General features: G+C 43.7%; 1 protein-coding gene across 2 annotated transcripts; it reads right to left on the bottom strand.

Annotated features, from left to right (window-relative positions):
- Positions 1-371: 371 nt before the first annotated feature.
- Positions 372-10,073, bottom strand: LOC309382422 (perilipin-3-like). 2 transcript variants are annotated; one of them, XM_081971941.1, is made up of 3 exons: positions 9,812-10,073; positions 7,033-7,262; positions 372-900 (listed from the first exon to the last, which is right to left on the bottom strand). In XM_081971941.1, exons 1-3 carry the CDS (start codon positions 10,050-10,052, stop codon positions 475-477), a joined length of 897 nt encoding a protein of 298 aa, XP_081828067.1. In that variant the 5' UTR covers positions 10,053-10,073; the 3' UTR covers positions 372-474. The 2 variants fall into 2 exon arrangements, with proteins under 2 accessions (XP_081828067.1, XP_081828068.1); XM_081971942.1 differs by having other exon boundaries at positions 7,033-7,229.
- Positions 10,074-10,434: the final 361 nt, after the last annotated feature.

Genomic DNA, 10,434 nt, shown 5'->3' with positions numbered 1-10,434 from the left:
TCCTGTGCAGGGCAACAGAAGAAGACCTAGCCAATCAGCTAGGACTCAGGAGGCAGCGAATAGATAGGGGCGGGGCCAGCCAGAGGCGGTATATGCCGGTTCTCTGAACTACTCAAAGTTTCCGCTACCGGTTCTCCAGAACTGGTCAGAACCTGCTGAATGCTACCTCTGCTTCTAAGGAACAATCATTGTTGGCATTGTTGGACCCTTCAACTTTACAATAATATGAGGACTTTGAGATTCTGGTACTGTTCTGCTTTCCCTTTCCATCTCTCGCCCAGTAGGTTGCATGGGATCCAGAGATGGCCGCGAAGAATAAGAAAAACACACACAAACGTGTCAGATAGTCAATTTCCTATTTTACTGTAAGCTTGCAATTGCCCTGGGATTTCGGTTAAGAGCCAACCCCTTCATATGTCCAAACCCCTGCATCTCCCCTTTATTTCCCCCCCCACGGGTGACCAGATGCAGGGTTCAAGTGGCCGCAGCTATTGAAGAAATCCCACTTCCAACCAGTCCAAGGAGACTGTCCTTCGAGGCCTGCACCCTCTGAATGGCCTTCAAAGCTTTTGCTGTGCTGTCGGTGGAGGTCCTACATTTGCAGTGATTTGCAAAGAAACAGAAGGGAAGGGTCTGCACGATATAGTTCAAGACGGTGTTGAGGTTTTCCTCCTCAGACATTTTCTCCCAGACACGGGCAAAGATTTTCCAGCAGAGTTCCTGAAGGCAAGTGAGAGCCGACAGGACCAACTTGAGGTCTTCTAGGATGTAACAAGCTTGGGGGACGCTCTCATTAAATTTGGCGGACAATTCTTCAACAGTAAAGATGAGGATCAGGTAGACCGTCCTCACGGGAAGTGTTATGGTGTAATACAAAGCTATTAGCCAACCTTTCCAGTCCTGGAGGGCGAAGAAAAAAAAATACACCAGGGATTATTAGAATTGGAAATGTCTTCTAGTTAAACCAGAGGGGTCCAAACTTGGGAACGTTAAGACTTGTGGACTTCAACTCCCAGAATTCCCCAGCCAGGAATTCTGGGAGTTGAAGTCCACAAGTCTTAAAAGTTCCCACGTTTGGACACCCCTGAGTTAAACCATTGTTCCATTGCTGCTCTTTAAAGCAGGGGTCTCCAACCTTGGCAACTTTAAGACTTGTGGACTTCAACTCCCAGAATTCCTCAGCCAGCGAAGGTGGCTTCCTGGAATGTCAGCCATGAATCTGACTCATCTCGACAAGCCAGGCATTTTTATCACTCAGCTATGGCCTCTGTTGCTAGATAGATTTCAATGTGACTTATATTGTGACACGATTGTTGGGGGTTTTTTTTTCCCACTACAGGTGGTCCTCAACTTATGACCATTTATTTAGCAACAGTTCAAAGTTAGCACGAGCCTGAAAAAAAAGCAACTTATGGCCACTCCTTGAGGTTACGACCGTCACATTGCTCCCTGCGGTCATGTGATCGTAGTTTGGGCCCTTGGTAACAAGCTCTTTACTTGTGAGGGTTGCAGTATGCTGCAGTTAAGTGATCATGATTTCGTAGTGGCTTCCAATGGGTAAAATCAATAGGGGAAGCTGGATTTGCTTAATGACTGCAGTAAAAATAATAAAATTAGGACCAGTAATACGATGGTGATTTACTTTAATGACTGTATTGCTTAATGATTGAAATCCGGCTCCAATTGTGGTGGTAGCATTAGGAATAGCAACAGCACTTATATATCGCTTCATAGTGCTTTACAACCCTCTCTAAAGTGGTTTACAGATTCAACATATTGCCCCCAACAATCTGGGGCCTCATTTTACCAACCTCAGAAGGATGGAAGGCTGAGTCAACCTTGAGCCTGGTGAGGATCGAACTGCTGGCACTTGGCAGAATTAGCCTGCAATGCTGCATTCTAACCACTGCGCCACCATGAAACTACTTTTTAAGTTGAGAAATACCTGTAGTTCTTATGCCTTTAGCAATAGCTTGATGTATGCTAATAATTACCTTACGTTACAACGACAAATAATTTAACCCCCCAGGGTTAATTTAATTCCCCAATCCTCTCAGTTTAACTGGGGATCTTTAACTCTTCTAGTAAGGAGTTTCTCTTAAGCCCAGTTCTAGGGGAAAAAAAATAGAAAGGAAGCTACTTTGGATCTTCCTACCTGAAGCGAACAATTCAAAACTGAAATTATTCTTGAAACACAAGGGGGCGCTGTGCAATCATGCAGTTTTGCATAGGGGCAGGCTTTCCGAAGAAGTGCACTTATCTGCCTTTTCTGAACCAATGAAGCCAAATCTCTAGATGTTTTTCAAAAAGGGAGTTATTGGGAAAAGTAAAACAAGAGTAGCCAATAATCGTTCACACAACATTCCAAATAAAATCAATTAAGGCAGGCAAATTACATGACTCAACGCCGAAGGTGCACGGAACACTGTTACCTCCCCACCAAAGGTGGCTCCTATTTTTTCTACTTGCATTTTTAAATGCTTTCAAACTGCTAGGTTGGAAGAAGCTGGGACAAGTCACGGGAGCTCACTCCGTTACGCGGCGCTAAGGATTCGAACTGCCGACCTTTCTGATCGACAAGCTCAGTGTCTTAGCCACTGAGCATCCCTACAAAATAGTATTTAATGCAATATTTAAAAAATGCAAATGATTTTTCTCACGGACTACCAGTGGTCCATGGACCATCAGTTGGTAACTGCTGGTTCAGAGCACAAGATATGTGCTTAATGGATTTCTACAGTCCTGCAGGGCAACTCTTGAGCCCATGGTTATGGATCTGAGCAAAGGCTCTTTAGAAAAGTGGGTAAATGGGATTAATAGCAGCTTCAGCCTTTAGAACAGGGTGTCAAACTCGCGATGTCATGGCAGCGTCATGTGATGTATTGCGACTTTCCCCCCCATCGCTAAACCGGGTGTGGGGGCGTGGCCAGTGAGTTTGATGGCCCTGCTTTAGAAGATCGTTCTCTATTGTTGAGGCAACTACTTTCCTTGGATGAGTTCCAGCTAACCCTGGCTGCAAGGAATACTTCAAGGCCTGACATGAGCTGGTTGTATCTTTTTCCCTGTGATCCTGCAGAACTAGATGTGACTCTGGCTTTCCATGAGGTTCCTGTACTTTAGATAATAACTCCCTTGAGTATTGTGGTTGCACATAGGTCAACAAATTTATCATGTCAGAAGCTGCTTGCCAGAGGCCATTACTCAAATGTATTTTAAGCAGCCATGAATGGAAGCAAATATATTTGCTCATGGAAAACCAGTCACTTTTCAAAGTCAAAGAGCTATGGGAAAGGAGAGAAATGTTGACCCGGGTCTATGGACTTGCTCCCTGTAAGGGCGTTCATAGCTCAATTGTGATGGACTTCTGTTGAATGCAGGGGTGGGCTTCAAAAATTGCAGCAGCAGATTCGCTGCCCGTTGCTGGGTGCGGGTGGCCTAGTCGGCCTCTGCACCACGGTGATAGTGGTGGTGGTGGGGTGTTTTTCGCACTCCCAGTCTCCGGAGGTTTTCCTCGAGCTTCTGGGAGGGTGAAAAACAGCCTCCCCTGGGCTCCGGAGGCCTTCCAAATGCTGGAAACAGGCCTGTTTCTGGAGTTCTCGAACTTCCGGTAGGCCCGTTTTTCGCCCTCCCCATGCTCTGGAGGCTTTCCTCGAGCTTCCGGGAGGGTGAAAACTGCTTTCCCCGGGCTCCAGAGGCTGGAAACAGGCTCGCTTCCAGACTTCCAGAACCTCTGGTAGGCCCGTTCCCCCCCCTCCCCGAGGCTCTGCGGGTCCTTGCACTTACCTGGTATGATGAATAGGCCACGTGGAGTCTCCTGGGAGGGTAGGGGCGGGAGGGGAGGGCATTTGGGGGTTTGCCAAACTGGGCAGAATCTTAGCTAGAGGATCACTCAAACACATGCAAACCCCCAGTAGCCCACGCCTATATATCATAGGTGGGCAATTAATTTTTTTAAGGGGCTACATGAGAAACGGAGACTCTTGTGGAGGGCTGAACCAATGTAATCTGGTTTGATGTCCCCAAACATCATCACTTCAACATCTCGGGCAGCTCCAGGCAAGGGGCAGACATTGCACAGGTGCAGAAATGCCCTTTCTCTCCCCATCCTCCCCCAGACACCAGCCAACTGAAGGAGTCAACTCGGCAGGCTTATTTACATTTGATTTCTAATTTCCGATTGACTTCACACAGGCTGAATAGATCCAAGATTTCAAAACAAATGAATTTCGTTAAAACATTTGAGCAATCTTCTATAATTTGACACTTTCTGGAATGGAGCACCCAACCTGTGAATTAGGGATCCTGGGAGTTGTAGTTTCATATTCATAGGGCACCAGGTTTGGGGAAAGCATTTATTCTTTAAAAATAAACAAGCCGTACAATCAACTTAGTCTGATTTCTAGGTTCTTGAGCTAGTCCAAACTATTTTTTTTCTCAGAGTGATTTTTCTTTTTAAAAATCTTTTCATTGAAATAAAAAAAAACCTGGTAGGCACCTGGTAGGGACTGGTGTTAGTTAAAATGGGGCGAAAGAAGCAAGAATAAAAGCCAACAATTTTGGTCCTGGTTTTTTGGGGGGGAGTTGATGTCATTGCTATATATAAGATTGGGTCCAGATAATGTTCAACCTGGCTATAAAAAAACCCACAAATCACGCACTATTCACATAATACACTATGCTCCTCCAAGATTAGCCTTATTCTGATTTAAAGCAGTGACCGATATCATGCAACATGTTCAGAGAAGAGCTGAGTTCCCACATCACTGAGTTGCAAACTACCAATGCTGGTTACCCTAATGCAATATTTCCTAACTTTGGTCACTGGCTGGGGAATTCTGGTAGTTGAAATCCATACATCTTTAAGTGGCCAAAGTTAGGAAATACTGCATTAATCTATTATGTTGTGTGAATTGAGCCATACTCCATCTCTCTCACTTTCTGGGAACAGCCCGATGGACTCACTGAAGGACAACTACCACACATTGAGCCAATCATCAATATGTATGGGTGAACCATCTCTCTCATAAATGTACACAGATGTATAATGGAGGTAATCCAACAATTATTTCAATTTTGTTCAAGATTTTTAAATCTATCTATCTATCTATCTATCTATCTATCTATCATCTATCAATCATCTATCTATCTATCTATCTATCTATCTATCTATCTATCTATCTATCTATATCTCTATCTATCTATCATCTATCTATCATCTATCTATCTATCTATCTATCTATCTATCTATCTATCTATCTATCTATCTATCTATCTATCTATCTTCTATCTATCCATCTATCATATCTCTCTCTCTCTCTCTCTCTCTCTCTCTCTCTCTCTCTCTCTATATATATATATATATATATATATATATATATATATATATATATATATATATATATATATATATATATATATATATATATATATATATATATACATATATATATACATATACATATACATATACATAAATATAAATATAAATATATAAATATATAAATATATATAAATATATATATGTTTTCGTAGATTTTCACGGGTGTAGGTATGCTGGTTTTGTTGTATTCGGGTCTTTTCCCGTGTAAAGTTTACACGGGAAAAGACCCGAATACAACAAAACCAGCAAATATCTATATCTATATCTATATCATCTATATCTATATCATCTCTATCTCTATCTCTATCTCTATCTCTATCTCTCTATCTCTATCTCTCTATCTATCTATCTATCTATCTATCTATCTATCTATCATCTATCTATCTATCTATCTATCTATCTATCTATCTATCTATATTTATCAGCACAAAAACAACACACACACACAAACACACATAGTCTGGGATATCGAGGGTCCAAAAAATCAAGATGACTGTCAGTTGTCACCTCACTCTTGTCCTTCACAACCAATTCAGTCTCCTCTGCCCTGAACTGAAGTATGGGCTGGATGGAAGAAGGGGATGCTTCAAGGTAATGAAACTTCACTGTATCTCTCTGAGAGTGATGGGCTTCAAGGACAATCCACTGGAAACGGAATGCAAATGCATACCAAAACTACACCTGAAGTGATCGTTCTGAAAGCATTGTGTGTGAATTTGATTGGACGTGGGGGACAGCTGTCATGTGAGGCAATTAAGGGAGGAAAAAGTTAGATTTGGGGATTTTTGGCACGTGATTCTCAGTTCTGCCTATGAATTACTGTAATTCACTTGACGCCTAGTAAACTATACCTTTATCAAATGGAGTTAAACAGTATTCTTACTCAGAGGTTCTGTTGTGGCCTATCAGCGGCCAGTGGAGCTGGCAGCAGATTCAGACAGAGAGGAGGTTGGGGAGGAATATGGGCCAGTCCTGGAGTCTGAGAAAGGCTCTGATGAGGGCTCTGTGTTGGAGGCAGAGAAGGGGACAGAGCCGAATGCCAGTTATCAGCTGCCTTCAGAGTCAGACATCAGTGAGGCAGACAAACAGCTGGAGCCTGTTCCCAGTGTGCGCATGCGCAGAGTTGCCAGATGAAGGGAACAGTTAAAGAACAGGGGGCGACTTGGGAGTAAGGCCACAGATGGACGATGAATGGCCCCTCCCAGAGGAAATAAAAGAGGAGCGAAAGGGGAGTGGAGTTTGCAGGAGACAATTAGTTTACTTCATTGGTTCGTGACTCTCCAAGAGTCCTTGCTAAGTTTTGCAGATATTGGCCTGGCAACTCTCCAAGCCAGATAAGGTCTGTGACTAAATCCTCCCTTGAAAGACTTGATCAGAATTCACAGTAAATTAATAAAAAGGGTTTTTGCCGGGAAAAGGAGTTTGATTCATGCTCTTGGGAAGCCTAGGTCAGAACAGGTTCAAGCTGAGGCAGCTCTAACAATGGTTTCTTTGAATGTGCAGGACTGGATGCCATTTTGGTTTTTTTGACACCCCCCCTCCTTTCCCTCATAGCTGCAGTAATAGGTGCAGAAATGTGTTCAATAAATATGGAGGCCAGTGTTTTCTTCCAAGGACAGTCAAAGAAAGAATGGAGAGCTACTGAGACTTACCGAAAAGGTGTTTTCAAGGACTATATGGAGACTCTCGTTAGCATTCCTCAGATGGCACCAGGATTGCTGGGATATATAGCGTTGGAATTTATTCAAGAGAGAAAGCACGCAGGCCAAGTAGCCATTGCACTTGATCTGTGTCTGCACTTCCTGCACAGGATCCATCCCTGTCCCTTGAGAACATGTTTTCAGATCCACTGAAAGGAGGAAGGCAGTGTAAATAACAGGCTCTAAAAGTAAGAGGAAAGGATACAGGTAGTCCTCGACTTAGTACTATTCATTTAGTGACCGTTCAATGTTACAACAGCACTGAAAAAAAAAGTTTTTCACACTCACAAACCAGGGGTGGGTAACTGCCGGTGTTGCTGCCGGTTTGCTTCACGTGTGCTGCGTGTGCGTGCGTGCAAAGTTGCCTATAAATTGCATGTGCAGAACATGAAAAAATGACTGAAAAACAAGCCGGCAACGGCAGCAGTGACCAGGGAACTGGTTCAGGGGCGTGGCCAGCCTGTCACCCCTACCGACTCAGTCCCAATTTCCCCTACCAGTTCACCGGAAACAGTGCGAACCAGTAGCAACCCACCTCTGTTACAAACCATTGGGGTCACATGATCAAAAGTTGGGTGCTTGGCAACTTGCATACGGCAGGTTGAAGCATCCTAGGGTTCTGCGATCACCATTTCTAACCTTCCCAAACGGGCTTCCGATAAGCAAAGTCAATGGAGAAAGGAAGATTTACTTAACGATTGCATGATTCATTTAAGAAGTGCAGTGAATTGCTGAACAACGGTGGCCAAAAAGGGCCAAAACGTGGGGTAAAACTCACTTAACAACTGCCTAGTGTAGCAACAGAAATTTTAGGCACAGTTTTATTCGTAAGTCGAAGACTACCTCTTTAGCAAGAACTTTACAAAACTCTTCTCACCTTAAATGGAGAGTTTTGTTGGACTCCTTCGTTAGAAGATATGCCCATATCTTTGGATGGCATTTTATTTATTGTTGCCACTTTGTGCCCCCTATGTCCAAGCAGGTGTGGCAGATATTGGTGTTCACAAATATCATCACATCACAGACTGATCACATTTGAGATAGGACAAGGCAGGCCTTTTTTCTCTCCAATTTCGTTCTTACATTTGCTCGATTGCCCCAGGGTAGGTTATTGTTATTATTATTATCTACACAACAATGTGAAATCACCACTGCCAGTTCTTTAGCTGGTGTTGGCCTTCATTTGCACTGAGTTCTCCTCAAGAACCTGGGATGTTGTAATCTATCAGTGTACTATCAGTACAGATCCAAACAGCGTAGTTTTTTGTAACTGTTGAAATGTTGTCAAGGTGTGCATTTTTCTACTCGGTTTCCCTGAAAATAAGACATCCTTGGAGAATAAACCCAATCGGGCTTTTGAGTGCATGCGCCAAAATAAGCCCTCCCTTGAAAATAAGCCCTTCCCCAAAATATTGCAACACAGCAGCAGACATGAGGTGACCACGCTCACCACCTCCTGCACCTCAAAAATAATAAGACCTCCCCGAAAATAAGGCCAAGTGCTTATTTCGGGGGGTGGTGGTGGTCAAAAGAAAATAAGACCCTGTCTTATTTTTGGGAAAACACGGTATTATTATTAATTACATGTATATGCTGCCCAACTCCCAGAGATGCTTGGAAGGTATATGAGAAGAATGAACATAATACAAATGAAGGCAAGTATTTGTGTCCCAGGAAAATGTTACAAGATTCAAACTGAGTTGGTCACCAGGACAGAGGTACCACGGGCCAGACCTTTGCTATTTCCAGGGTGGCCACGTGGGTCAGATCTAAGCATCCCACAGGCCGGATCCAGCCCCCAGGCCTTGAGTTTGACACCCCTGCTCTAAAGAGTCAAAAGATTCTGCAGCATGAGTCCCACCTCTAAAGATCTTGTCCTACCTATCCTATAATCAAAATTCTCTTCCAGTGGTGCTTCCTTATTTGCCCAAATCATTAACATCCAGAACCATTCCCAGGTATATATGCCATATTTTTCAGACTATATGACACACTAGAGTATTAGACACACCAAGATTTTGAAGAGGTAATTTTTCTAAAAAAAGTTTTTGCACTCTGCAGGCCTCCCAAACCCCGTGCATGCCTCCTTTTTATTGTGAAAAACAGGGCATTCAGAGAGTTTGAGAGACCTGCAAAGTGCTCTTGGGGTTTGGGGGAGCAAAAAGAAGCCAAAAATGGCCCATTTTTGTCCTCTCCAGCCCCCAGAGCACTTTGCAGGCCTCCCAAACCCTCTGCATGTCCATTTTTGTGAAGGGGGTGATGGTTCAGGAGGCCAAAAATGCTGTATTCAGTGTATAAGACACACCCATATTTTCACCCTCTTTTTTTGGTGGGGGAGTTTGTGCTGATAAATAAATAAAGGGAGACTGGTATAGATGTATTTCAAGCTATTTAGCTCTCATCAGTTAGCCATACCCTTACTGGGATTTGAACCCAGTAAGGGTATGGCTAGCTGATGAGAGCTAAATAGCTTGAAATAGATCTATACTAGTCTCCCTTTATTTATTTATCAGCACAAATACAACACAAATATAAAAAGGCAACATTAAAAATAAAAATATGGTTTTCTGCCTGGATGGTTTTCTGTAATGAGCCGAAGGACAGAAAGGGGGAGTAGTGAGCTCCCTCCCATATTTGGGCATACCAGGGGTTGTAACACAAATACACACACACACACACACACACACACACACACACACACACATTCTTAGGGTTTCTACAGGGCACTTACTCAGGTCTTCATCACTGATGAGAAGGTAGTGATCTATAAATGCATGGGACCGGCCCAGCACGGTTTCCACACTGTTCTTGGCCATCTTCCCCATTCTTGTTCCCATCACCACTGTCATGCTGCTGCTCACTAGGGAGGCCGTGGTTTTCACACCCGTCTGAACCACATCTTTGGTCATGCCGACCATCCCTGACAACCTGCGAGTCACTGCGTTCTTGGCATTAGTGACTTTACAAGTCATCAGTTCTTTTGTACCAGACACAACCTGTAGGAGACAGAAGAGAGGTCATTTTGGATTAAGCCATGGGTGTCAAACCCGCGGCGTCACGTTGCCGTCACGTGACGTATCGTGATGATTTTCCCTTCACGGAGCTGCGGTGGGCGTGGCCTTTGTGTGACGCATCCAGCCCCTGGGCCACCAATTGAACACCCCTGGATTAAGCTGTCTTTCTCACATCAGGAGGTAGGACTTGCATTTAAGTGTGTTTCACAGAATGACATTCGCTTTGATTCTTTTTAAAACTTTACAGCTCCAATTCCCAGGCATCTGTTTGGAGAGAGGATAAATGAAGGCAAGATGGTGGCTGTGATGTCCCAGTAGTGGCTGCCATTTTGATCTTTTT

The sequence above is a fragment of the Natrix helvetica genome (assembly GCF_964273705.1).
Source record: "Natrix helvetica genome assembly, contig: HAP1_SCAFFOLD_438, whole genome shotgun sequence".
Lineage (NCBI taxonomy): Eukaryota > Metazoa > Chordata > Lepidosauria > Squamata > Natricidae > Natrix > Natrix helvetica.
Note: the sequence above shows the minus strand (reverse complement) of the source record. Positions and strands in the feature narration are given on the sequence as shown.

What these genes read in the sequence shown, in the direction of transcription:
- LOC309382422 (XM_081971941.1), bottom strand. Translation starts at nt 10,052, where the DNA reads ATGACTTGTAAAGTCACTAATGCCAAGAACGCAGTGACTCGCAGGTTG. An exon ending in CATCAGTGATGAAGACCTGA is followed by an intron (nt 7,263 to 9,811) that starts GTAAGTGCCCTG and finishes TCTTACTTTTAG; the next exon opens with AGCCTGTTATTTACACTGCC. An exon ending in TCCTTGAAAACACCTTTTCG is followed by an intron (nt 901 to 7,032) that starts GTAAGTCTCAGT and finishes TTCGCCCTCCAG; the next exon opens with GACTGGAAAGGTTGGCTAAT.